The sequence below is a fragment of the Mastacembelus armatus genome, chromosome 9 (assembly GCF_900324485.2).
Source record: "Mastacembelus armatus chromosome 9, fMasArm1.2, whole genome shotgun sequence".
Classification (NCBI taxonomy): domain Eukaryota; kingdom Metazoa; phylum Chordata; class Actinopteri; order Synbranchiformes; family Mastacembelidae; genus Mastacembelus; species Mastacembelus armatus.
The window spans coordinates 18,244,290-18,271,577 of record NC_046641.1 but is presented as its reverse complement, the minus strand read 5'-3'; the positions used below and the strand labels follow the sequence as shown (position 1 = coordinate 18,271,577).

Genomic DNA, 27,288 nt, shown 5'->3' with positions numbered 1-27,288 from the left:
ATAAGTTTTTTTTGTGTGATTTGACAGTGACAATTATTTTGCCACCCAAAAAGTCACCTGGCATTGGGTCAATTATTCTTAAACGATGAAATTATTAAACCAATTATCACATATATTAACTGAATCTGTGATTGATTAGACTATTCATAATGATGAGATGCCAAAACAAGAAAACACTGACATCAAACCATTCCCATGATTGTGAAAACATGTTTTAATAATCATCTTTGTCCTTTCAGGCCTTCAGTAAGAACATCATCTGCCAGAGGAGGAGCGTTACCGCGGTTTTACGAAAACTTCTTCACAAAGGACAGGTACTCGTTGACGTCATCAGGGGAGCCGACCACAAACGGCACCCGCTGGTGGAGCGATTCAGGCTGAACGTCCAGTATCCTCTGGGTGCCTGTGGTGGCGAGGCCTCCCGCCTGCTCGATGATGAAGGCGATGGGGTTGCACTCGTACAGCAGCCGCAGCTGTGGAGAAAGAAAAACACGATTTCAGTTTATTTCTTTCAGTCATCACAGCATGAAGACTTTTCAGTTCACATTCCAGTTTATTTCCTCCTGACTCCAAACAGGGTTTTTGGAAAGAACCAATGTGGTACTAATTAAAGGTCCAACAGAGAGTGAGTACAGTTATTTCTAAATGCTAGACAGACACAACCTTTAGATTAAGTGGATAATACTTCAAATGAATCTATTTCTTTCATGTAAATTAAGTCTACAAGTCAAAAATAAACTGAAGACAACTAACTGAACTAATTACAATAACTTAACCCTAACCCTAACCCTAACCCTTTGCACTTGTTCTCCTGGAAATATTTGGTTCTGTTCAGGAAACATTAAAGAAATGATTAGAAAACCTATAAAGTTCCACTGTTAGCTCACACTAGATGTATTTATTAGATCCTATATTACTTACACATTTTTTGTTTCTAAAACATACAGCAAGTAAACACAGCTGTCAACAGAAACCAGCACATTAATCTTATCAGTTAATGCTGATAAGCGTTCAGTGTCAAGATGTGAGTGGAAGTGCAGACGTGAAATGACTGAGTGGCTGAGGAAGAGAATATTTAAGTATTAATATTTATTTATTTAAGTTTGCATTTGTCAGTAAGTGAGAGACAGTTAAGATGAAATGAGGCTCCATTAGGCCCAAGGGTGAAGGTTCTTTTTTTGTTCTGTTGTCCTTGTTCTCTTACTTATTTCATGTAGTTTGTAAAACAGAGAGAACTGCTGTGTTTAGTGTAAATCAGCTGCCTCACCATGAAGTTACAGGTCAGGAGTTAGAATCTGTGTGGAGGTGTAAATAATTACAGTAGGTTCAGAATAAATGGGTCACAGAATCAAGTTGCCAGGAAGGAAATGGGGGAGAGCTTGTAATTTATCTTTATGACCAGCCTCGACTGCCTCTGAGATTTATTCATCACGGGACAAGAAAACCACATCCAACCTCAGGACATCCTGCTGCAACATTCACTGTTTGTTGGTCTGGGTGGACATCTTTAACTATCTCCAGACTTAAAGCCAATTCTGAATACCTTTTACAAACTACATTCAGGTTTTAGCCTGTTTAGAGTTCTCCCTACGGCCTGCATGTGATCGAATGACGAATGAGTAACATCTTTAGTGTCTGAACAGGTGTTGAGCATGAACCTGTGGTCAGTATGGGGATACTCCATTAAGATGGCTGCGTGGTGGTCAGTGGTTACCTTTCCTTTGGGGCTCTTCTCATTGGCCGGATACATGAAGATCCCTCCATAGGCGATGGTGCGGTGAATGTCTGACACCATGGAGCCGACGTAACGGGCTCCGTAGGGGGCGCTGCCATCCTGCAGAGGAGAAAATGTTTTAAATGTTAGAGCACAAGTTAGTTCACAAGTATTAGTGCATGTGCATGTATTATTATTTTTAAGATAACTGCCATGACATTGTGTTTTGGTGTGAAAGAAAACTGGTTTGCACGTGTGGACTTCTGCTTGTTTTCCTCTACAGTTATAATCCTCATAATCATAATGTACAATACATCAGCAGGCTGCTCATCTCACTGTTGCAGTTACAGCAGGTCTGACCAGCAAACAGCAAACAGGTCAAAGTCCAGCTGCAGCAGCAGGAACACACAGGAGGGACGCACAGATCTGACTGACAGCAAACTGAAAACAGGCTGTGGTTTGGTTCAGCAAGTGAACTGTCAGAATAAGTAAAGTCCAGTTTTTATAAAGTCTCGTTTGTGGATAATTTATCTTCTTCATTTAACTGCCTTCTTTAATTTGGTTCCCCATTTTTTTCTTTCACTGACGTCAACATTTTACGGTAACTGTGTGTCTGAGCACCTCGCTACACAAGAACAGCACACAGTGTCACGCACAGCCCAAGGGGAGCTGCCCTGCCGGAAGCTTCATGTTCAGACTGGTACAGTGTGATACACAGTCATGTGCCTGCTGAGTCATTACGAGGGAGGGTCTGAGTGCACAGTACTTCCTGAAGACCATCCCAAACTGTGCAACACATGCAATCAAAAAAAAAAAAACACAGAAAGAAACCACATCCAGCTGGAGACAGCGTGAAACTTCCTAAACTAAGGGAAGAGAAAAAGGAAAAAAAGAGTAGAGGCAGTGGGAGAAACAACACATGTTCAAGTATTAGTCGTCTGACTGTGACAGACTTCAACAGCTGCTGTCCAGCCTGTGTGTGAAACAGAAACACATGAACTATGTTCTCAAGAAATTAAAGAATAATATGTGAAACAGAAATAAAAATAATACAATTGTGTATATTAGAACAACTTCCACAGACATGATACTTTAAAATTTTACTCCTCTGCAGCTGCAACCTGTGATGGGGAATTTCTAAACTGACCAGGTGAAACCCAGAAACTGAACATTCAGTTTGAAAACAGCAGATGAGAACGAAGCTGACACGTCTAAAAATGAAAACAGGATTACCAGTAAATTTTATTCAAACTTCCCTTTGGGGTTTTTGCCTCCATTTGCATTCAAGTTGAACTTAGTGAGACAAGTTTTTTGCTGTTTCATAACCACATGCCATGACAGTGAACAACGTTACAGTCATGTATGTCACATGGTGCGTGTGCAGTAGGTTTATACTGACACAAGTTTGAGGTGGAAATTAAAGGTAAGAATCAATGAAAATAAAATACTACAGATTTTTTTCAGTCCAGTTTTGTGACTGGACAATATGATATTTCAGAAAAGTTGCTCATATCAGCAAACTCATCGCTGATGAATCGGATGCTGATGAATCGGATGCTGATGACCACACGAGCTCTGCTGTCATGTTTGTGACTGTGCTGGACAAGTGCTGAGTGTGCAGACGAGGAGCAGAGTTTCCTGAGGAACACGATGTTTCCTCTAGTAACTGTGTGACCATCCTGCAGCTCAGCTGACCGGGCTGCCACCTTTCCACCTCTCTGACTGAACGTCCGCGCTCTACTGGCTTTCAGTCACATGTCTGGGTCAGGACGGTTATGCTTTGCCCACTCTGCCTGCAGTACCTGGCTGCACAGTCTCCTTTAACATTTTAAACTCCAGCACCCTGTCTATGCTGAGTTTTTGTTATTTGCAATTTGGTAGCTAATGCAGTACAGATTATTCACTTTGGGCCGTTACATGTGATTATCTAAATTCCACTGTAAGCATGAAATCACCACTGAAACAATATGCAAACAATCACTTATTGAGTTGCAGGCCAGTCATTTTCATCTTTTAATGAAAAGATTCAGATGGAAAGAAGAATTACTTGCACAAGATGATTTAACTAAAAATGTGTTTATCCCTGTCATCAAGAGATATTTCAAACCTTCTGACCTTGCCCCATGAAAAACAGGTTTTTTGTGCTGTCAACCAAAAACCCTCCATGTAAACTCATTCTACCGGAATAAACGCTTCATCAGGACTCACATGATGAGTTTGAATTCCTGCCTCTGGTCTCGGGGTAAGTTTAGTCATATGTCAGCAGAACAGACGCTCGGAGATGAGACGACGCTTTTTTGCTACTGCGCACCCTCAGCATGAGGTATCAGATTCATCACCACAGACACAAAGTGGAACCAAGCAACATCAAAACGAAATGGGAAACACTTCACTTGTCTCTAACATGTTTGCATGTTCACGGTTGTTTCTCTGGGAATTATTATGTTTTGTAAAATCTTCTCACCTCAGGGTACTTCTTGTGTTTGAGGTACTCATTGATGGAGGGGTGGAAGTACTTGGCATAGCCCTCGTTCAAACTATAGATCTTTCCCTTTGGCTTGATCTTCACGTTCCTTTCGGTCAGAATGAATTCACCAATGGCCTGAAGAACAAAAACATAACTCTTAGGTAATCATCAGACAAAACATGCAAAAAGGCTAAATTATATGAATATATGCACTTTTTTGGCAAATTGTATTGTAACAGACAATATAATTTATAATTATGTTGTCTTTTATAAGGACTTAGACAGAGAAAGGTAAGATGAGACATGTTCTGACCAAAAAAAGGAGATTTATGTGCGTTCACAGTCCTTGAGTCACCTGACTGCATTGTGAAGTTGTATAGCATGAAGCATAATATCTGTTTTTCTCTAATGAAAGAATTTATTGGGCAAAAATCCTATTCTGTAAACAGTAAACAATGTTTTCAAGAAACACAAAGGGAGGGACAATAACAGGAATAGTGACAGAAGGAGACATCAGAGACACTGTCAGTGCAGTTTACTTCCCATGTGCAGTTCTGACATGCAGATCTCCACTAAGCACTAGAGACAAATACTTGCTCTGACACTGAAGCACTCACAGGGTCCAGCATGAAGAAGTTGACACCATCACCGGTGCTGAGAGCCACCAGGGTGGCGCTGCCATACAGGGCGTAGCCGGCGCACACGATGTTGTTGCCCTGCTGCAGGGCCTCTTTTTCTGTGGGCTCCCCCTCTGATAACTGAGTGACACCGGAAATAAATCAACAGAGCACAGAGACATAAATGTGTTAAAACCCCCCAAAGATAAAATCAAATATTAGAACATTTGGCAGCAAAAAGTCACATTTAAAAAAAGGGAAAATAACCAATAAATATTTATGTACACTCTTTTAAAGTTCAGTCAGTCTCTAACATAAACAGTGTCTACATTTGGACCTTTGAGTCTTTTATAATGATCAGGTCGATGAAACTGTGGGTGTAAAAATGATTAAAGGTTTCTCTGACTGGTTTGAAACCAGCTGGACAGCAGCGCCCTCTTCTGTCTGCAGAGTGTAAGTGTATATTCACACTATAAATAAATAGCTGATGATATAACCCTAAAACCATCCTGACAGATTCACATGCTTGGCACATGAAGTTCAGTTATCACTTTTGCTGTTTCAGGTAACAAAATATTCTTTACAGTGACTGTGTGGATTGTGTTGTTTTTGCACTGACCCGCTTGTAGATGGCAAAGATGGTGCCGATAGAAGCCAAACAGTCGATGTTACTGGAACCGTCCAGAGGGTCAAAACAGACCACGTACTTTCCCTGTGACAAAATAAAACCAAGCCAAGAAAGTTATTACCTAGTAGAAAAAAAACCTCCTACAATTCCATAGAAATATAAATGTTCTCCTAATACTCTCAAAATATCAAATAATTCATTTATTTTAGATTTTAGACTCTTATTTTGTAAAAGTACTTGCAAGCCCATTCTAAAATTACAAATCATTGTCATCATCAGAGGTGATCAAGTGACAAAAACAGAGTAATCATTAGACGTCTGTATCTGTGTCTGTAGATGGGCTAATCATTTACCTTTGACCTTTAGCATATCCTGAATAATTTACAGGTTGTCTAACGCAGGTGCAGCCACGTGTATGAGTCAAAATCAAATATTCATTCAGCTGAAATATGAGGACTGTGTGTCAGGGCAGGACTCAAGGGGTTTGCTAACTTGCTAACACACATCTGTAGCTTTGGTTTCCAGTAGGTGTGAAGAAATTTGGAGCATTTTAAATATGTTCTGTTATTTCCCAGGCTGGTGCTCACCACTTACCCTCTTGTCCTTGGGAGTGATGATGAGGTCCTTGTTCTCCTCGGACACCATGCAGCAGGTGCTGTAGGACGCCTGCAGCATGTTGATCACCAGGTCATTAGACAGCACGTCCAGCTTCTTCACATCGTCCCCGGTCACGTTCACAGAGCCCGCCAAGCCCTGCCTGCGTGGACCAATCAGCAGCCAAGCTTTAGTCTGACATACAAAAGAACTTGACTGAGAGACAACATGCAGACATGCAAGAAAAGGGGATCCAGGCCAAGCTGAGCGAAGTCTTCCAATGAGGACAAAGAGAAATCGGTCACAAAAATCTTGTGATCGCCAAGTACCTTCATTCAGTGTCAAATAGTGTTGATTTGTGTTTTGTTACATAATTCCATGCTGATTTACATGTTTTCTAAGAGGTATTGTTTACTTGACCCCTGAATTCACAGTGAATTCTCATAATGCTCCAAAAACTGGCAACTCTCCAGTGTCAATTCCCTCAACAAAGAACTAGTTACTGATCAACAACCAGAAATGTTGCAAATAGTCTCGATTTTACTATTTTATCTTCTGCTAGAAAAAAAAACTGCACAATCTTTTATTACTTAAAGTGTTGAAACAACTAAACCATCCAAAGTTCACTGTTGTGCTTACACCAGAGACGCACAACCTCTATCCAGCATAAAAGACTAAGTCCTATCAGCTCTACTGATCTATCTTTGACTCAGCTTCTACATCCTCGACTTGAGCAAACTCAGCATCCACCCATGATTCTCTCCTGGTGCCTGAATTGACTCCCAGTGTCAACAAAATGTCAAACATCCACACTGACTCTGCAGCCAAGGTTCACCTCACACCTCTTTGTGCACAGATACAAGGAACGTGCTTGTTTCTAAAAGATTAAATTGGAACACTAGTCTTTGTTTTATCACAGGTATGGTCAGTCAGACTGGTCCCCAGTACTTACAGGTGGGCCAGACCTGCCTTGCGCACAGCAGAGGAAATGGCTTTGATCGCAGTCAGCATGGCATTGATCAGCTGGGTCAGCTCTCCGGTCGCCCCTTTAGCCTGGCGGCCGGTCTCCATGACAAACCGGGTCAGGGTCCATACGTCTGTGTCAAATGCCGACTGGTCCGACATGCTGAGCTCTGGTTCTTCTGTCCCTCCAACAGATCTTGTGTTCACGGGGCAGAGGACGGACAGTAAATAAGCGACCTTATTGCCAACCACGTACTTTTCATACCCAGTGCCATGAAGACACGCCAAGGGATCTATTTGTGAGTGGAAGAGAGTGTACGTGTGTGTGTGTATTTAGAGATGAGTGAGGGAGTGTCGGGTGTCAGCTGCAGAGACTGGCGAAGTTTAATCCTGCTCAGACTCAACTTTTATTCATTTTGTCGAAAACAAAGAGCTTGCAACATATTTGACAACAGAAACTCAAGACTTGTGTAATATAAGAGTTCCTCCACAGAGCTCCACATTGTTCGCGCATGAACCTGAGAACAGTGTGGTGCTGTCACAATGAGGGATCAACTTTCTATGCACCTTGTCCATGTTCATGAGATTAAAAAAAAAAAACAAAAAACAAGTATTTAAAGAACTATGTGCTTACTTAGACTGAGACAGGAAGGTTTAGAACGAAGCTAAACTGTGGTGCTTTAAATGAATTAAGCAGCAGGATGCTATTTTTAAAGAATGAGGAATTTAAAAGAGATATGATTTTAATATTGAGAGTAGAAACAGGCTCAGCGGACATGTTTCTAAACACAACAGCAGCTCAAGTCAGCTTTAAATGTCACCAGGGCTCTGTGAGCTTCAACTGACCTTTAGCTTAAAGGTCAAATTCTCCAGATTCAAGTATCTTGTGGCTTTTATAGACTGTCCATCTTCCAACTATTTCCATTTCAGAAATAAAATGCATTCATTTTAAAGGGACAAAAGTCCCCCCCCATCCCAAGTATTTGCATATTCTGCACATTTCAAACATTTACGATGTCCAAAAGAGGCTTCGTGTTCCTTGAAATTCTTTAAATCTTTAGCCAAAATGCTAAGATTGTGTTTCTAGGTTTGTGAGACAATAATAAACATCAAATCAACAAAGACTTCATGGATATACAAACTAGGTAGTAATGAAAACTTTCACACATTTCAAAATGAAAAGAGATTCTGTCTGGTTAGATTGGTTTGGATTTATTACGAGAGATTTCTTCAATTCCAAACAGCAGCTGTTCACATATTAAAAAACATCTGCTTTGTTGCACAGCTGCATTTGGCCCCTTCATAAACGCAGAACATAAAGGCACAGCTGGATGTAAACTGGCTCTTCAGTTTAGTTCAAGCAAATGCATCGGTCTTAGTTTTAGCACATTGTTGGTCTTTGGTAGTTTTGTATTTATAATGTGTGTTTCTGCTTATGCTCAGTTTTTATGTTCCCAGTTTTACACAAATAAAAACATGGATGTTGCAGGTATGGCATGAAAACCTTGTAACGCCAATTGCAGTTATTATTAAGTAGTTTTAAAAAAAATCCCTTGACATCTTTTACTCTTGAGACACTTCTAAAACCACCAAGACATGATGAAAAATGCATTTGCATCATCAGTTCAGACATGATGAAAAATGCATTTGCATCATCAGTTCCTGTAAAGCAGAGAGCTTGGAGATACAAGGTTTTAAGCTGGACCATGGTGGTTATGCGAGTGAGTCGGTGTGGTCTCACTTCTTGGCATGTTTCTGACAGAGGGCGGTGTATTCCAGCACATCCTCAGAGGAGCCCAGAGCCACAGGGGCCCGCTGGTGGATGCTTTCAGGCTGAATGTCCAGGATGTTCTCAAAGCCGGTAGAGGCCATGCCACCCGCCTGCTCTATGATGAAGGCCATGGGGTTGCATTCGTACAGCAGCCGCAGCTTTGAGGGAGAGGGGGAGTTTAGTTTCTGGTCCTAATGTCAAAGTCTCCAGACAGAATGTACTGATTTAAATTTCTATTACTAGTGTGCAAGGCTCTGAATGCTTTAGCATTATTTAGGTCACTGCATATACCAACAGTTAGAGGATAGGTTGTGATATTTGGCTATAAAAATACATTTAAAACTGAGGGAAACCAATCTGACTATAAATATATGAGTTTATGGCAAATACTTATTTCCACTTATGGTTGCTGAAGCATTTTTGTTAATATCAACAAATCCCTTGAAAAGACCAAAACCAACATTGTTTTAATCTGTCCTTTAATACTGTTGCTCTCACTTCAAAGCCAATAATTAGAAAAACTGCTTAAAACTGTTGGGTGTTGTAGTTTTTAATAAACGCTACTCTCACTTTACCGTCATGTTTTAAGCAGGAGAACAGGAGAAAGCGCTCACACAGTCTTACCTTTCCCTTGGGGCTCTTCACATTTCCAGGGTATAAAAAGATGCCTCCATACATCAGCGTTCGGTGGACGTCTGCCACCATGGAGCCAATGTAGCGGGCGCCGTACGGCTCGCTGCCGTCCTACAGGGATTTAAAATGCTGCATTAGTTACTGGGCAAGTTCTGCTTTTTAAACTACACACACCCCATTAGTTTGGAGCCCAGAGACAAGCATCTCATCCATGACAGCAAACACTGGCCATCTACATTGTAATGTGTGTTGATTAATGCACTTTCCATGGTTCATCAATAAATCTAAACCAAGCAAAAACCCTTTTATCATATAAGTAGAAGAACCTGAATATGAAGATGCTTCAGATAAAGCCCTGGCCCCCAAATACAAAGCATGAGATTAGCTGGGCATTGTTCATTTAGTTTCCACTGTTTGAGGAAAAACAAAGATGATAAAGAGCTGTGCCCACACATCCTGATGTTAGTTACCTGAGGGAACTTCTTCTTCTGCAGATATTCTGTGACAGCGGGCTCAAAGTACATTGCATAACCTTCATTCAAGCTGTAGATTTTGCCCTTTTTCTTGATCTTCACATCCTGATCAACCAGGATAAATTCACCAATTGCCTGATGAGCAAACAAATGAGCTCAGAAACATGTTTGGAACAAAATCAATTTGCATATTTGAAGCACAGGAGCCTTAACCAGAGTACTAACTGGGTCGAGCATGAAACAGTTGACTCCCTGACCGGTGGAGAGCACCAACATGGTGGCACTGCCGTACAGGGCGTAGCCTGCTGCCACGAGGTTCCTGCCGGGCTGCAGGGCGTCCTTCTCACACGGCTCATCATCCGTGGTCTGACAGAAACAGTATAATTTACATTCACACTTTCTAATGTCATGGGTGTGATCTTTCTTGGCCATCTAAATCTCAGGATTGTGAACTGTTTTTATTTCTTATGGGTAAATAATCTGACTCTGCCATCACTTGTACATTTATAATAGATTAGAACATTTATTATCTTCATTCGAGGACAAAGATCATGCAAATACCTTTTTATAAATTGCAAAGATTGTACCGATGGAGACCAGACAGTCGATGTTGGAGGAGCCGTCCAAAGGATCAAAGCACACAATGTACTTTCCCTGCAAAAGAAGGAAGAATGGCAGAAATCATTTCTATCTTCTGGTTTCGACAGAGGCTTCTAGAGGCAGTTTGATATTTTCTGGACTGGTCAGTCTGGAACAGCAGCTTGCTGTATGCAGCCAATTCTGTCTTAGGAAGTTGCAGATTTTTGCAAAAATAGACTTAAAATGTGCGTCCATTACACGTTACAGGAGGATGAGACATCCCTGGTTCTGTTCTGTATATGTGAAGAACCAACCAGACGCCCTTACCCTTCTTTCCGGCTCTACGATGATGGCTTTGTCGTTCTCTTCAGACACCAGGACACAGGAGGTAAAAGACGACTTGATCATGTTGATGACCAGATCATTGGACAGAATGTCCAGCTTCTTCACCTGGTCGCCCGTCACGTTGGTGCTGCCTGCGATGCCATAACTGATACGAGGCAAAAGACAGTTTTACACTTTTTACTGTAGATCAATAAAATCATGACAACTGCAGATCTGTGCTTCACATTAATGCCCAGAAATAGATGCAGAGCTGAAGGTGACTAAGAACATTTACTCAGTAAGTACAATAAGTACAACTTTGAGCTCTCTGTACTTTACTTGAGTATTTTCATTTTCTGATACTTTAAACTTTGACTTCACTAGACTGCAGCATTTCAGGCAACACCGTCTCTAACTTGATCAGCTGCAACATGAACAAAATCATGAATCAGTAATTATAGTCCAGTGATACTGAATATATCTGCCATTCTGCAGAGAGACTACTTGTACTTTGGCTACTTCAAGTATATTTGGCTGCTAATACTTTTGTACTTTTACTTAAGTACGATCTGGAATGCAGTTTTTGACTCGGAACAGTTTTATTACACAGTGATACTTATACTCAGTACTGCAGCTTAAACTTCATAAACTGCAGGGTCAAAGTGGGCGTGGCCGTTTCATTTACGCCCTTCCTGACTACAACTCTCCTGCTCAGGTTGTGCCAACGTGGACGGTCTTCGTGACCTTTAACCTCGCGAACAACCGTGCACCGTGTTGTTGTGACTCTACACACTGAATCGCTTGTGTTTACTCACAGGTGCGCGATCCCAGCTTTGCGCACAGCGGTGGAGATGGCCTTCACCGCCGTGCACAGCGAGTTCAGCAGCGTTGTCAGCTCTCCGGTGCCTTTCGCCTTCCTCCCTTCCTCCATGACGAACCGGGTCACGGTGACCACGTTGGTGTCGAAGGCGCTTTTGTCAGACATGTTTGCAGACGATCACCTGCAGCCTGAGAGGAGAAGTTGGAGGAAACGCTGCAGGACTTAAATGCACAGCAACGCGGAACTTTGTGGAGGAATGAGGCCATGCGGACCAATCCAGCTGCAGCAGAGGTGTGGCCCCACTGAAAACACTACAAGCCTTGTATTTGTACAAACCCACCGGGCCGGTGTTGAAATGAGAATATCACCGGTAGAAGGACGTGACTAGAAAAATAGACGCTGCGTAAAAACCTGAATATCTGCTGTAGTTGCACAAGACCGTGCAGTTTTCAGTAGGAAGAAAAACAACAGTGCATGAACAGTTTCATCATTTGTACTTGTGATAATGTGCATTGATATTCTTCTCGCTCTCGGATATACGGACACTTTAGGGGTTTAACAGAGTTTAGCCAAAGGTATGCTATATGTTTTTGTGCAGTTCTGTGTGGACAGTTTTCATAGTTTGTATAAAGGTAATCCCAGTGGCAGAGCTGCATTCATGGAAGGATTACTGAACAGGCCTACTGAGCTGAGGGCCCCTAAACGGGCTGTTAACACTTTCACTGGAAAGTCAATTAAATAAAAAACCATTAACAATAAACACAAAGTGAGTAAAAAGAGACTAAATCACCACGAAGAGAAGCAGAACAACTGCAAAAGCAGAGACAAAATGACAAATAATTGTTGCAAAACAGCTGAAAAGGAAACTAAACAAGTAAAAGGTGAGAAATAATTGTAGTAATATGCTGAATAAGTAAAATATAATACAAAACGGCTAAAAACAGGCACAAAACTGCAAGAAAAAACTGACTAGACATCACAAGTCTTTGTCAGTGTGACAGGGGTGGGGGCCTGTGCCCAGGGGCCCATTGTTCTATAATCAGTCTACAATTACGATTTGATAATAATGTGTTTTTAACTTTGTAGCATCAGTTTTGATAAGTTCCCTTCCTGCTTCAACGTGACAAAACCTTGACCTCAACCCATCCAACACTTGTCTTATCTGAAACTGTGAGCCACACCTCCCTAATGTGACTGTGGCTGAATGGCTCCAAACGACCAGGTGGAAAGACTGAAGCAGAAAAGTGGACACTGTTACCGCACCATGTCATGTGCATGAGTGTGATGTTCAAGTGTCATGTTTTGGCTCTGCTGGTTTTTCTCTATTGCACATTGACTTTAGGTTTGCTGCCGTCTTCTTGCTGATTTCTTGATCAGGCCTCTGGTGAAAAAGACAAATGAAAGTCACTCAAACTTTGACCTGATTAAATAAAGAAAAAGAAAAGAAGAGAACCCAAACCAATCATATTCAGACTTTATAATGTTATATTAAAGGTTAATTTGATGTGTTTTAAAACAGAGATAACTAATTTTAGTCTAAATTACAATGACAACTAAGTCATTGCCAGTATCACTGACTGCATTAATCTGACCACATTTGATTGATTGTCAGCCCCAGAAGAGCATTTGCATTAGAACTAGTGTTAAATATAAACATGTAGTGAAGCTCAAACAGGACATAAGACATTTATAGTCTACATCTGCTGCAGTTGAAACTAAATCTCACAAGATGGCAGAGTTGGCCAGTCAACCTCGTCTGTGACTCGTAATAATTTATATTCACCTGCACATGTAGGCTCAGCCTGTGGTCAAGACATTTAACATGATGTGACATATTGTAACATTTTTTTTAAACCTGTATATATTTTTATTAAAAGACTAAATTAATATTAGCACTCACCCCATAAACTGTACACTGTATATAATATTGCATTTAAATAAAATGTGAATGAGCAAAATCTGAATATTTTACCAGAAATGTAGTTAAAATATGATTGTATAGCCTGTCAACAATGCATTGGATAATTAGCCTTGTTGTTGTAATTATGTGGCCTAATTCTTAGTCATAAATATATTTATATTACATTAAGGTTGCCATTTTACACTGCAATAATATATAATAATTATCAAGTATAACTTAAATATTTTAGAGACGTTAGTGTTACAATCTATGAAGGCTGAAGTGTTTTGTAATAAAAACACACATTTAACCAAGTGTTCTGTATTACAAATAAATTTGTAAGAAACCAAACTGATGGAAACACAGTGTGTAGAGATTCTAAGTATAATATCTCGTTCTTAACAGTGTAAATAAAGTGTTTCATGATCAGTTTAATTGTGGACAGATTTTTTTGCCTAAACATGAGGAGGCGTCTCTGTGAGGCATGTCAAGGACTATTTTCTATAGCGGAAGAATAACTGTCAGAGCCAGCTGTAATAGTTGTCATTTCAAGTCCACCCAGCATGTGTGCTTGTTTCATTTCAGCTTATAGTTTCTTTGACTGAAACAACTCGTCATAGGTTGAGTGACTAATAATATCTTTAAAACATCTTAAAGACTCATTAAACTATGAAGTCATCCAAACACAGATGTTCCGTTTTCCCGGAGCACCTTAACGTTTCACCAGGTAAGCTGCGGAGTGTTATATCCCAGCTGTTCAGCCCTCCACAGGTGGGACAGTGAAAGTCGGGTAACCTTTCGGCAGGTAAGCGCCACCTGTAGAGCTGACTACCTGTCCTCCAATCAGCGCGCAGCGGACTGGGGCGCGTTCAGGGCCCGGACTGCGCATGACCGCGGGTTAACAACTCGGCGCTGGAGCGCGCCAGTACAAAGGGGCTACTGGTGGAGAGGACGGGACGTGCGTCGTGCCACGGGGCGAAAGTATAACCTTGTACACATTTACGTGAGGTTATTGTATTAGGATTTAACCCCCAGGTGTTTAACTCCAAGGACAAACAGCTGAGTTACCGAGAGGACGAGCTGCGTTCAAGACCACAAGAACCTGGAAACACTTGGCGTCGGGTAAGTTTTTCTCTGCAAATGATACCAAGTATTTGACTTTATCCCGTGTAGATATTTGTGGTGTATATGGGCATGTGTTGGTCCTAGTTTTACTCCTCCTTGCCTCAGTGCTGTGTGTCTCCATGCATGGAGCAGGACAGGTGGTCTTGCAGAGTCCAGACCAGACAATCCAATGAAGCCGTTCTGGCTAAGCAGGATTATGTTTAAAGTCATATGGTGTTTGTTGTACGTGCGCATTGTAATCTGCTGGGTGTTTTCCGGCTAAATAAGCGTCTTTGGGCCGAACAGGTGTCATTTAAAAGGTTAAAGAGGCTCCCGTGTTGGTGTTGGGTTGAACTTTGAGACCTAAGTGCCGGGAAATGCGAAGTAAAGCGTGTCTTCAATAAGACTGAGCCTGTCTGGTGCTTATTGTGCTGCTTTCTTTATCGGATTTAGTTTTTAAACACTGTTTTCAAGCGCTGGCTCATCATTTCTCATGTGTCTTGGTTATCCCTCATCATCACATGAACCACACTGACTCATCTTTGGATTTAACAGCTTTAATCAGGTTTGACCACAGATCTGCCATACCCCAAAACCTCCTCACCTCAGGCCTGTGACACTGTGCTAATTTCTTTGTGTCACTGCACTCATTTTCATGGCCTCCTCATCTGCTAAATACAGTACTGGGCTTGGCTCTTAACAAAAGCCTGTTTATAGGCTGCAGAGAGGACACTTTAACATGTCTTTTATGACTTTTAACATGATTCAGAAACAGTCCAAGTTGCTTGGTCATATCTGGTATCCAGTCTCCAAATGATACAGCAGTTGTTTTTCCTCCTCATCTTCATGGTCTGCCATGCCTCTACCTGTTTTCTTACTGTCAGAAGTTGTGTTGTGGAGCTGAGGCATTGTTGGATCCAAATACCAGAGATGTAGACCTGGATGGGGGTCACTAAAAAGTTGCTTTATAATGAGACTCTTTAATCTTTTGCCGACTTGGAGGCTTTTCCAGGTTTCTTTGGAGATAACGCCCTGACCTGATATGTCAAGAGGAAGAATATGAGCACTGTTGTAGCAGTTTAATGAAATTCCTAAGCCTCCAGTGTGGCACTTTTGGCTTATCCCTCACTCCGTTTTTCTACACTTGGATATAATAAATACAGATTCCATCCAGGTGGCCAGATAAAAGCTTTAAATTAAAAGTCCCAGCCTGGTGAGTCTGAACAGTCATTCATGTTTTCCATAAATTACTTTAAAAATACTGACATTTGTAGCTCTACTGCTGTTTAACTCCATTATAATCCAGTAGCATTTAGGACAATGTGTCTGCTTTTCCTTCTGCAGATTTAATTTATGCCAGTAATTCAAAGTTCAGTTTAATTCATAAAACATGACAATTGTGTTGCTGATTTTAAAAAACAAAACAAAAAAAAAACATATTAATAATAATTTTTTAGTTCAGTTTCACTTCATAATGGGATATAAACCTTATCTCGTGTTTTCCAGTAATTTAGGCCAAGGACGTTGATTCTTTACAACAAAAAAACATTGAACACATTTTGACAAATATTAGAAGTACAAGGTAAAACTCCACAATGAGCATTGAGGTGATGAAATATCTTGTTTTGGACACTGCAACCAGCTTTCAAGGTCTTGTCTGCACGTTTCTGCTGCAGAGCACATGAACTGATCAGGTTCACAGGGATTGATGCAGATTGACAGAAAGATATTTTTGGTCTGCAGGCAAAGTCAAAAATTTCACAGAAGACTACAACTATCTCTTGAGCTTAAATCTGTAATCTATTAAAGTTTTTCTTTAAAAAACAACAGAAAGTTGCAGGTTTATTTTCTGATTTGTCATTTCATTTCTGAAAATATCTGATAATGGATTGTTTAGCTGTATCGATGATTCAGAGAATAATCAAACCCTGATTTATGCATTGTGTTTATTTCACTGGTGTTTCTCTGAGCTCGGACTTGTTCGTCCAGCACCAGGATTAGTGTTAAACCTGTACATTGTGCATGTCCTCCAGCAACACGTAGAGCATTCCTCAGCCTCCCACTGGTTTCCCACCAACATATAAGCAGATCGTGCAGGAAGTGCAGCCTGGTGTCGACTGGTACACAAGACTTAGCGGTGCTCTGCGTCCACAACATCAGGATGTTGATTTGGCCCTTGTGGACATATGGCAGAGGTCTGTCAATTAACACCTTAGTGAGATGACCTCTCTGTCCACATGATCAAAGCTGGGCCTCCACTGCTCAGATGTGTCTACCCCCCAAAGCCACCGCCTCCCTCTGTGATTATGACTCTCGCCCCTCCAGTGTTTGTTTAGAGGAAATGACTTCCACTCCACTGCACCGTCTGAGTGGGTTGCACATCAAATCTGGCCTTGCTTTTCTTGCGGCTGTACAGTTTGTGTGGAATCCTTGCCGTCGTGTTTCTCTGTAATTGTTATGTAGAAGGCGTGCTGGCTTGTAATTTTAGTTTGAGTTGAGCGTCTGTGCACGCTTCTGTTCCACTTGTGCTTCTCTTGCAGTTTTTGGTGCTAAAAATACCATGTTTTTAGTTGCTTTAAATTCAGAAGATGAAGTTTTGTTTTTTCGTCTGTAGAAACCACTCGTACTGGTCTGAGTCCTCGACTGTGGAGGTGAAGGGAGTTGTTTCAGCTGCTCAGGTTTAAGGTGTGGGATGAAGACCTACATGAGCCTCAGAGACTGCCCTATTATTACAAGATCAAGTCTACTTTGGATTGTAGAGCCACCCAAACTAAGCAATTAAAGCTCCTCTGCAAGAAGACGACTGCACTAAAGAACATATTTAACAGTTCTATATGTATAGCAAGATATCAGATTAGATTACAGATATCACATAGGAGGTTTGAATATAAGAACTGTGAAACAACCCTGCAGCACTGGAGTTGTTGAATGTTACAAAAGGGAAAGTCAAGCTTCAGGAAATCCTCCTAAAGGATTTTCAGTGCTGTGGAGCAGCTGCGGGTCCAGCACCACATTGTTTGCAAATTTGTGAGGAAGTCATTACTGGTGGGATCAAAGTGCCGACATAACTGCTCCAATCTTTTAAATCAGTGCTTGTTGGATTTAGAGGTTTAACAGAGCAGGAATGGCCTGACATGGACTGGGAGACTTTTGTTTTGGTTTGACTTTTGTATGCACTCACTGATCACAAATATTAGAGAGTAGACTTTACACAATTGTTGAGGTTAGTGTGTAAATTTAATGCAAACAAGGGTCGGATGTAAAATGTTAATTATTTGATCAGTGGACGTTAACATATATGACATTGTTTTCCCATTCTATTACTTTTCTGGGCAGGGGGGGCTCAATAGAATATGCACTTCACTTAGTAGAATAGTATTTTTAAAGATATAAAGTTTTCTTGTATCGACTCCTAACAGCAGTAGGGTTTTTTTTTTTGTTTTTAATCATCAGCACCAAAATGCATATTTGCCAAAACTTTGAATTCATGTACGTTCACTAAGGAATTAAAAAAAGAACAGCCCCTGCAAAACTGTAAGCTCTAAATTCATATTTAAAGGTCATATTTCTTATCAGAAGATGTCCAGTAAAAACTGAGCTGTAAAGTGGCCTCTTTGTGGCCTGGACAGGATTTAATCTATTTGAGGGTTTAGTCGTTTCAGCCGTACACAGACTAGATGATTCAGTCCTGCATGCTTCAACTTGTGAGATTTCTTTTGGCAGGTGAATGTGAGTAAAGATATTTCTCTGTATAGTTGGGATTAACCTCAGCTAAACCTTAATGTGTGTTTCACAAAGATGTTTTGTTTGCTGGTATGTTAATCCCTTCCTTTCATTCATGCCTCATCTCTGTTGTCACATGCTCCTGATGATCAGTGTGGATCATTGACATCGGCCATTTTAAAATCATTTAGTATAAATCGGACATTAATAGTGGGTTTTTGCTGTCACTCAGATAAATGTCTTTATTTCCATAACATTTTGCAAACCTGATATCTCATTAATGTCTGCTAAGTTGTTTGAGCAATAGGTAACCTTTCTTTTTGTGGTATTTATTGTTTCTTGGCATGTCATTCAGTTACTGTTTCTATAAAACAAAACCAGATTCAAGCCAAGTTGTTGATTGTGTTGGTGTCACTCTCAGTTTGTGCACGATGTTGGCAAACAATGATAAAAACCTGCTGCAACAAGCCTTAGGTGGTCACTGTGAATGGCTGTTGTCATGTTTACATCAGTTTGTGTGCAGGTTAAAGAAACCAGATTGGGCTTAATTATAATAAACCAAGACAAACATGTCCTGATTCTGTCTTCTCCTCTAATGCTCAGACAGGATATTACTTTTTTTTTTTTAATCTCTCCATGGGAAAGAAAGCAGATAAATATTTCATAAACATTTTTCAGAATCACTTTGACAGTTATGAAACACTTTGAGCTCAGTCTGTGTCATTTATCAAGCATATTAACCCAGAACACAAATGCTGCTGTCCTGAACTGGCTTTCTTATGGTTGAGGGTCAATATCAGCCCTTTTTGTAGGACTGTGGTGCTGTAGTGGACATGTTTTTGGGCTAACGATATCATGGTATCTGCTAGCACTAATGTGTTGATCCTGTGAATTAAACTAATTAGACACACACAAAAAAAATGCTGGAGGAAAAGCACACTGCCTGACGAGACATGCTGTAAATTATTGGTTTGTGGCAGAAAGTTGGGAGCCCCACAACGCTAAATCATCTTTCGTTGCCATATCTCTGTGCACAGAAATTATATTCACCTTCAATGCTGAAAATAAACTCACTAACAGAAGCATATATTGACTGATCTGTTGTACACCATATTGTTTTTAGTATTGCAAAGTGCATGGAGAAGGAAAGTGATCACCGAAGTCAGCTCCTGTAGATTTAGGTTTTAGATGAACATGTCACATAAACACTTTTGCAAATTAACCATCAAGTTCAGTTATTTGGAGCCCTGTGCACAAACACAACAAAATGCTGAAAACTTGATAACGCCAGAGAAATGAAGTTAAATGCACCTGTAAAAGCCTGTAAAATGTGTTTGCATTTAGGTAAAAAGTTATGCACATGTGATATCTGATAAGTCAAAGTATCAGCTGGTTACTCAGACCTTGATCTGTGGGTATTTGCTTTCTTACTTGTGGCTTGTCTGCATTAAAGTGAGTGTATACCAGAGTTGAGCTAGTGTAGGTAAAGTGCTGAAATTTCCTTTTGAAGGTTTGTCATGGTTTCTAAAGGATATGGTTTTCTTCCATCCTCCTTTTGCTGGTAATACAGTATGTGTAGGACATGCTGCCTTGCTCATAGTGTGGGTGTTGTCTCCAATAATGCAGGATTAACCAGCAGTTCTCTGTTACTGGTCCATCTATTCAAACCACATGACCACCACAATACTTGTAGCTTTTTCTCTTTTCATACCATTGACCCCATTGAAGTGCAGCAAAAATGACAGAGATCCTTGGGCTCTTGTACATCCCAAACATCCATGGCTGCCTGTGTGAGAAAGGACTGTTAGATTATAGAACCAGCTCACCCTCACTTTATTATCCCTTCAGCCCCACTTGTGAATGAAAGGCGAGTCGTCTGAAAGAGGGAGGAGTAAACATCCCGCCTGTTTCTTGTACGTTTAAAGCAGGACAAGGCAGGTGCAAGGGGAACCCAGGGCACAACTGATACTGTGATAATCCCTCAGCTATGCAGGCATGCACAGACTCTCCCTGTCAAGATGAAGCATTCCACTAGAAGGCACTTTGGGCATTTTTGGTTCAGTTCAGCAGAACTCAGGCCTTTATCAGGAGTGCTAATGTCTGTAAACAGGTGAGATGCAAACCTTTTTAGCAAAAACACCACATTTTACTAATGACAGAATGAACTATGAGCTGAGAAGTTTTAATTTTCCTTTAGAAGGTGTGCTTTTAGTGGTAACTGTTTCCTAAAACTCACAACACAGTGGCAGCTTAAACATTGCACGAAAAGATGAAGCTTTTTCTGAACAGTGACCATTAAAGCCTTGTTAAATTCACAGGATAAAGTTAAATCCTCAAACAGAAACATCTTTGAGTATGTTAGTTTCAGCTGAAACGAATGAATCGAATTACGAATTAATCGAATTGATTAATGTCTAAAACTTTGGATATTAAATCACCAGGTCAAGCAAAGTGTGGATCTTTCCTCAGGCATTTGGAGTTTGATTGAATGAGAAACTAATCTGTAGATGAACTGATGACAGTGCCATTTGAAAAGACACTGTATTAATGCTGCTGTTAATCCCAGCACACTGTTTTCATACCTACACAAAAAGATGAAATACACACTGTTTTACAACCTGCAGGTGGTGTGTTTCAGATATAAAAGACTGCTATTGGGTGGAGTATCAGCTTAATGAGTGGTATGGCGTACTTTAACATGTAAATATTGACTCATACAGCTTTTTACCCATAGGCAATTGGAAACGCCTCATATTACGCCATACCTCCGTTATCCTCCACACCGCATTAAGGGCTGCTGACTTCACCTCCTGCCAGGGATGCCACAGTTTACGCCCGAGAGAACCCCTGAGCCACCAGGCTGCTCGTGTTACAGTCTCCCTCGACGCCTGGCATTGTCAGGTTACAGTGTGTGTGCTTGGCGCCTGAGCGGCTGTGTTGTGATTGGCTCATGCTCGGCCATGTGAGACAGCACCGGGTGACGTCTCCATGTTAATTCCTCACTTCTCGCTGGTTATATGGAACTATCTGAGAATTGCAGCTGAAGGAAATGAATTCACAAAAACATACTCTGAGGACTTGAGGAGGGTGAGTGCAAAATATGTTTTCGACTGAGTAGAGACGTTTATGGTTGCTAATGTGACTGTTGCGTTGTTTTCTAGTGAGGTCTTCCGTTTCATATATGACCTCCTGATACCAACATCTTTTCCTCTTATTCATAATTTGCATGCTCTGTGCTGACAATGACTGCAGCAGGGAACTCTTTATCTCTATGCAAACAATATCAGAAAACTTTGTGTGCAGTTGTTGCTTCTTTTAAAACATTATCCAGTAGGAACATGGATGTGGGGAAAGTTTTACAGTAACACTGCAAAAGTTGTCTAAGTATTTGCAAACTGAAACCTCCATTTAACTGTTGATTTAAAAGCTTGAAGTGTAGTTAGAGGAAAAGTGACCACCACAGTTTATCTGTGAGATCGTGTGAGCTGGGAGCTGCATCAGGTTTTTGGTGTCTGTTGTGTCTACAGCTGCTGGGCTTCACATTCCTTGTAAAGATCCAGTCACTTTGGGTGCTGGGGCCCCATAATTCTGTCGAGCATGTGCAAAGTTACCATGTTGTGGGCTCTTTTTTGACCAGGGCACAGTTATTAGTTGTTTACTTTTTCACACCTGTTTGTTGTGGATCAGAAAAACTCTGCTGTGTTTGCCTAATTTGATTCAGTGTGAAAGCGTCCCGACACTTTGTGTCCATTAGATTATATTCACCTTTCTATAATGACAGTGAGTAAAACGTATTCAGACCTTTGTAGAAGCCACAGCAATTACAGCTTCAGGTTATCTTTGGTAATTCTCTACCAGCTTTACACACCTGGATTTGTGCAGTTCATCCTGTTCCTCCTGGCAGGTCCTCTCAGGTTCTGCCCAGAGGGTTCAGTCTTTGTTCCCTCAGACCAAAGAATCTTTCTCCTTATGTTGAGTGTAACTAGCCAACCAAGAAGGCTTTTATACACCTTTTACACCAGTTGGCTTCCACCTAAGTCTGCCATAAAAGCCTGATTGTAGGACTGTTGCTGAGATGTTCGTTTTTCCTGCAGCTTCCCCCATGTCTGAATTTCTGAGGTTCTGTTAGAATTACCTTTGGGTTCTTGGTAATTCTGTTTGGAGGGAAAGGAACCAGACTGTGTGAAGAGTCCTGGTGGTTCAGAAAGTTGCTTGGCTTTTGTCCTGACAGGCAGTGTGAATTGTGGGATGTTGTAATCTGTCCAGTCAATTCATTTTGGCTGAAGGTTTTTGTCTTGAATTAAAGCAAACTGCGTGCAGACCTTAAATTGCCAAAACAAATGCTCTTAACACGTTTTTGTAAATGAAAGATTTTTGTTTTGATTTGTATAAAAACAAAAGTGCAGATTTTTAAAAAGTTTCAGCTAGTTGTGGTTTCACCATACTGGGCAGCTGTGGCACCAATCCCATGTTCTCTGATGGAGAGTTCACTGTGAAATACATTGCAGCTGTTGAGCATCCACTTGAGAATTTGCACATGAAGCGTCTCCAGAGTCAAAGTGAACACTAGTTAATTTCTAATTCCCAATGGAAATGACTAGAGTCCAGTTAAGACAACGGCAGCCTGAAGTGGTCCTGAAATTGAAATCAAATCTGGTTATCCATTTTGAGTCAGTCATAAAACGGTCTGTGGCCACATGCCATGGATTCAGTGTATAAACGTCTTCCTGAAGAGGCCCGGGTGTTTCTCGGTAAACTGTTAAACTGCAGCAGTAAATGATTTCCTCTTGCAGTCAGCGGGGCTTTGTTTACAGTGGAGATTGACTCCCCAGTGACACCATTGATCTTATCTGCTCTGGTTAAAGCTTCTGTGCACATGAAGGTCTGCTGTCGGCACCACATGGGGAGTGTGTTTAATGCGACGCATTTGGAGGAGGCTGTATTTGAACACTTTAATTATAGAAACATAATACTTGTGTGGTCTGTAATCAACACATGGATAATTGAGTCTATAATGATTTACTGTCTTATTATAATAAAGACTTTAGCTGATAATTTTGATAATTTACTTTGGAGTGAGAAAAATTTCTGTTAGTAAAATGAACAACGTCCACATTGTTAGTCCACATCACCGAGCTGTGGTGTCAGCTTCCCAATGGCCCTGCATCCTCTCAGGTTTCAGTTTCCACAAAGTGAAGAGCAGATCGCCATGGCAACGCTGTCCACAGGTGTCCTGACCCATCCGGCATTTTGGTCTGAGGAATGTAGACCACAGGTTGGCTTCCTAAGGCAGGTGTGTGCGATGAGGACGTCTTCACAGCGCCCACGTTCATAGAGAATCAAAGTGACTTTCAGACCTGTTGAGAGCGTTTTTCCCAAAGGTGATTTGAGATCACCGTTTTTCTTTTAATCAGTGATTATAAAAACTGGTGTATTCCAGATAATCAGCAAGACTTGATTGGTGACCTGATACTGCAGCTCCACCTCTGGTCACTTCTGTGCCGGAACTGGTTGTGAAGTGCATCACAAAAGCCAAATGTCAGCCCTTGTTTTTGATATTTTAGCTTCGTTTTTGCATAGTGGCAGGAAATTTTGTCATGTCTTTCATCTGTATGTACTCGGTGTCTTGGCCACATGCCACTGCCTTATATAATCAGCAGACCAGTTTAACAGGCTGGTCAAAGTCGGGCTGTTTTGTTTATTCAAAACACAGATGATGCTTGTTCTTTTAATAACTCACCTGGCATCAACATCTGAGTTGTTGGGACAAGATTAACCAGTTTATTAACTTACTCAGCTTGTTTGGTTTTCTTTTGTTTTGTTTCATTCGTCTGAACGAAGTAAAAATCTAAAGTCAATTATAAAAAGTAATTTTTACTGTGGAAAACTTTTGGTTTACTAATATATTTTACTACAATTATTTATGTGAGATTATTTCCAAATGTAGACTTTTCATTAGTAGAGGTGGATGGCTGACTGGAACCCAGGATAATGAATTTCTTCAATGTTTTTGAGTTGCAGAGTGATGATCAGTGAGCTCATATTATACATTATGAACAAAAACAGGCACCGTGGTAAAATGCTTCCTTGCTAGGGTTAGACCTCAGATATAATGAATTATGTTTGACAGCAACACTTTATCTATTATGCATTGTTGATACAACTACCCTCCCTTCCTCTCTTGTCCAGCAGTTTTGCATATTTAGTGACATCTGCCACCAAACTGTTAAATACTGATTATCCCTGCTCTCCAGTGTCTCCTAAAATAATAGAAGTGCATGAGTCGCCACTCAAGTCAATATTTGGTCTGAACGATCTGTTGATGGTTAGTGTTGTTACAGTTCACAGCAGATTATTTTTTTTATTTATTTTTCTTCCTTTGGTTCATTGCATTGATTTTTATGTGAGGGTAAAGGATGGTATTAGTAAAGTCGGGTTATCGTGGCTCCAGGGGTCTGTGTGCTTCCCAGGGTTTGTGACTCAGTGGACTGTGCACACTACAGATACTGAATGCTTACTTTAAAAAAAAATCTGTTTCAAATTAAGTTTAGCTGAAAGATGAGTGACCTATTAGTTGGAAATGCAAATCCTGTGGTTGGCTGTACAAATGAAATTGCATTATTGTGGCAAAACATTTGTTTTCATGTCTAAGAAAATGCTAAAGGTAGTGCTTAAATGCTGTACACACACCAAGGACTTTCCAGTTACTTGTTAATAAACCAGACCCCCACCAATTTAAACAGTAATATTTCTGAGTACAGGTCTCTTTAAGTGCTTTAATGATCAGCAATGAGTCCCAGAGGATTGTGATGGATGTGGTGCTACAGCTTTCTACAAAACAGTACACTGTTTATTGATAAAGCCTGTACTGATGCTAGTTACATGGCAGATTAGTGGCTTTATAGTGAACCTCATCAGTCTTCACTGTCAGATGCATTGGTTCCATAGTACTTGTCTATAAAACTGATTTCACTTGTTTTCTCTCTGCCTACTAAAGCAAATAGTTTTAATTTCACTAAATGAATCAACAAGTATGTCCAACTCTTTGTAGAGTTGCAATATACTGAGGATGCTGCTGAACTAAGAGAATGGAAAACTTCATAAAAAGCCAAATAGGATTAAAATACTTAGTTCACTGCAACAGGTACACACATTTAGTTGTGTGGATGAGAAAGTGCACTGAAAGGATTGTGTCCCTGTTTACAACAAAGCATGACTTTTTATTCTGGATCATTTTTGCCAGCACTGCAAGATTAGTTTTATTTTCCCCCTTTCCACCCCATTCCCAAAGGTGATGTTGAAAATTCCCAGATTACCCTGAAAGCTAATCCCTTTTGTTTTGGTGGAAGTGGGGATCCTCCCGGCGAGCAGAGGCCGGCCATAATGCCGCACTGTTTCCATTGGAATGTCGCTGCTATTGTCGACCAGGATGACACCCACTGGGAAGACACCCCCCCCCCCAGCCCTCAATGCTCCACTGCCAACACAATGCAATGTGTTGTGTTATACCTATGAAGGCATGTTACTGTTTTCGTAGCCTGTGACCCTGTGACCGCGAGCTGAGGGCGAGATAATGAAAAGGGCAACACGGAAATCATTAGTTAGTCCCACAGTTATTATAACTCTGCTTGACCACAACTTCTATTTATTGAAACATATTTTTGGCAAGAATTTTGTGGACAAGTTTTTAAATCTGGATGGTTAAATCTAAAGATATATTTTATCAATGAATATGTCAGCTTTTTAAATTCAATGAGGATTTCATCAAATACAATCACATTTTCCATAGTCGAAGGTCTGTAGGTGTTGTATTATGTAGTTGGTTTGGTTGATTCTACTTATTCAGAGTTTCAGATTAATAGTCCCCCCCCCCAGTAAAGGCAGAAAATGGATTAGAGTTAACAAGGATGAGTAGCCAACAGGAACTCTGTAATCTTACAGGGCTCACACTGCTCAAAAATCTCATATTGTTTATGTATTAGGACCTTTCATGCACATAAATGAAATATAGTCATCTGTGCAAATATAAAAGCCTGAAACCGATCCAGCTGTTTTAATCACTTGGCATGGTTAAATTTTCTATTTTATTCTGAAATATTGTTTAACTTTTATGACAAGATACCACAACTCAGGATGCATGTCCTCAGTGGCGGTCTCTGTTTCTGACAATGTGGCCTGCATCTACTATAAAACATTGTGGGGAAAGTTTGAAGTGACAACTGATCATTATATGAAGCAGCTGATTACATGTGGTATGTCAATATTTGTCTTCTTTTTAAGGTTTTCATATAATCTTCAGTTTAAAGTATATGTTCTGGTGGGAAGCTGCTTCTGATGTGGTTTATTTTACTGTCTTTACCTGGACCAACGTGAACTCACTGAGCCAAACAGGCATTTGTTGTTTTCATGACTTCCTGGAGCTGTTTGAAGATGCTGAAGCTGTTGTTGTCCTCCTTGGAGAATGGGGACCCAGTGTCTGCAGGACACACCTCACAGAGATGAAGTGTGTGATTTGTGCTTGAAAACATGTTTTTCCATGTGTGCAGCCCCTTTTTTTTTTTTTTTTTGCATATATTGTAATGTGCCACTAACATGGAAATCCAACAGGAAACAGCTGGATGATGATCCCTTCTCTGATTGCTATTGTTTCATTGGAGCTTTTATCTGTTTATTTCATGTCAATAATTAATTTAGTCTCCAAACATTTAGACATCATTTAACTTTGAGCTCTTCAGTTACAGATTATAGAACAAAAACTCCCTCAAACTGTTCAGAGTTCTGCTAGTAAAGTTTGAGGAACGTTGGTTGGCTTATCTTTTTTTTTTCTTCACGGCCCACTGCACTCCACTTGTCAGCAGCTTTAATACTTAATCTTGTTAATCATATACAGACATATTTGTTGATGACACTTTCTTTAGTTTGTTTAAAAAATGTTTTATTCTGTTTTGTGGGTCATGGTCCCGTGGCTGAATGTTGTG

The 27,288-nt window shown here is 40.6% G+C and overlaps 3 protein-coding genes across 4 annotated transcripts in view; 1 reads left to right on the top strand and 2 right to left on the bottom strand.

The window, feature by feature from the left end:
• Nucleotides 1-190: 190 nt before the first annotated feature.
• On the bottom strand, nucleotides 191-7,291 carry fbp2 (fructose-1,6-bisphosphatase 2). The gene is made up of 7 exons (XM_026321327.1): nucleotides 6,973-7,291; nucleotides 6,021-6,183; nucleotides 5,418-5,510; nucleotides 4,799-4,939; nucleotides 4,179-4,316; nucleotides 1,715-1,834; nucleotides 191-473 (listed from the first exon to the last, which is right to left on the bottom strand). Exons 1-7 carry the CDS (start codon nucleotides 7,143-7,145, stop codon nucleotides 288-290), a joined length of 1,014 nt encoding a protein of 337 aa, XP_026177112.1. The 5' UTR covers nucleotides 7,146-7,291; the 3' UTR covers nucleotides 191-287.
• An 883-nt stretch (nucleotides 7,292-8,174) lies between these two features.
• fbp1a (fructose-1,6-bisphosphatase 1a) lies at nucleotides 8,175-11,870 on the bottom strand. Its single transcript, XM_026321326.2, has 7 exons — nucleotides 11,579-11,870; nucleotides 10,767-10,929; nucleotides 10,422-10,514; nucleotides 10,086-10,226; nucleotides 9,858-9,995; nucleotides 9,379-9,498; nucleotides 8,175-8,912 (listed from the first exon to the last, which is right to left on the bottom strand). Exons 1-7 carry the CDS (start codon nucleotides 11,746-11,748, stop codon nucleotides 8,721-8,723), a joined length of 1,017 nt encoding a protein of 338 aa, XP_026177111.1. The 5' UTR covers nucleotides 11,749-11,870; the 3' UTR covers nucleotides 8,175-8,720.
• Nucleotides 11,871-14,375: 2,505 nt separating this feature from the next.
• kank1a (KN motif and ankyrin repeat domains 1a) overlaps nucleotides 14,376-27,288 on the top strand; it is a 45,126-nt gene continuing 32,213 nt past the window's right edge. The window contains exon 1 of one of the 2 annotated variants that reach the window (XM_026321987.2): nucleotides 14,376-14,605. The gene's annotated coding sequence lies outside the window, so the exon portion shown is untranslated. Of the gene's footprint in view, nucleotides 14,606-21,335; nucleotides 21,398-27,288 lie in introns of those variants that run through there. The other variant, XM_026321988.1, reaches the window with a different exon arrangement.

Coding starts and splice junctions, on each gene's coding strand:
- fbp2 (XM_026321327.1), bottom strand. CDS start 7,145: ATGTCGGACCAGTCGGCATTTGACACAGACGTATGGACCCTGACCCGG. Junction 6,184..6,972: donor AAGGCAGGTCTGGCCCACCT/GTAAGTACTGGG, acceptor TGGTCCACGCAG/GCAGGGCTTGGCGGGCTCTG. Junction 1,835..4,178: donor AACACAAGAAGTACCCTGAG/GTGAGAAGATTT, acceptor TCTCCTCTGCAG/GATGGCAGCGCCCCCTACGG.
- fbp1a (XM_026321326.2), bottom strand. CDS start 11,748: ATGTCTGACAAAAGCGCCTTCGACACCAACGTGGTCACCGTGACCCGG. Junction 10,227..10,421: donor TCTTTGCAATTTATAAAAAG/GTATTTGCATGA, acceptor TGTTTCTGTCAG/ACCACGGATGATGAGCCGTG. Junction 8,913..9,378: donor TGAAGAGCCCCAAGGGAAAG/GTAAGACTGTGT, acceptor TCTCCCTCAAAG/CTGCGGCTGCTGTACGAATG.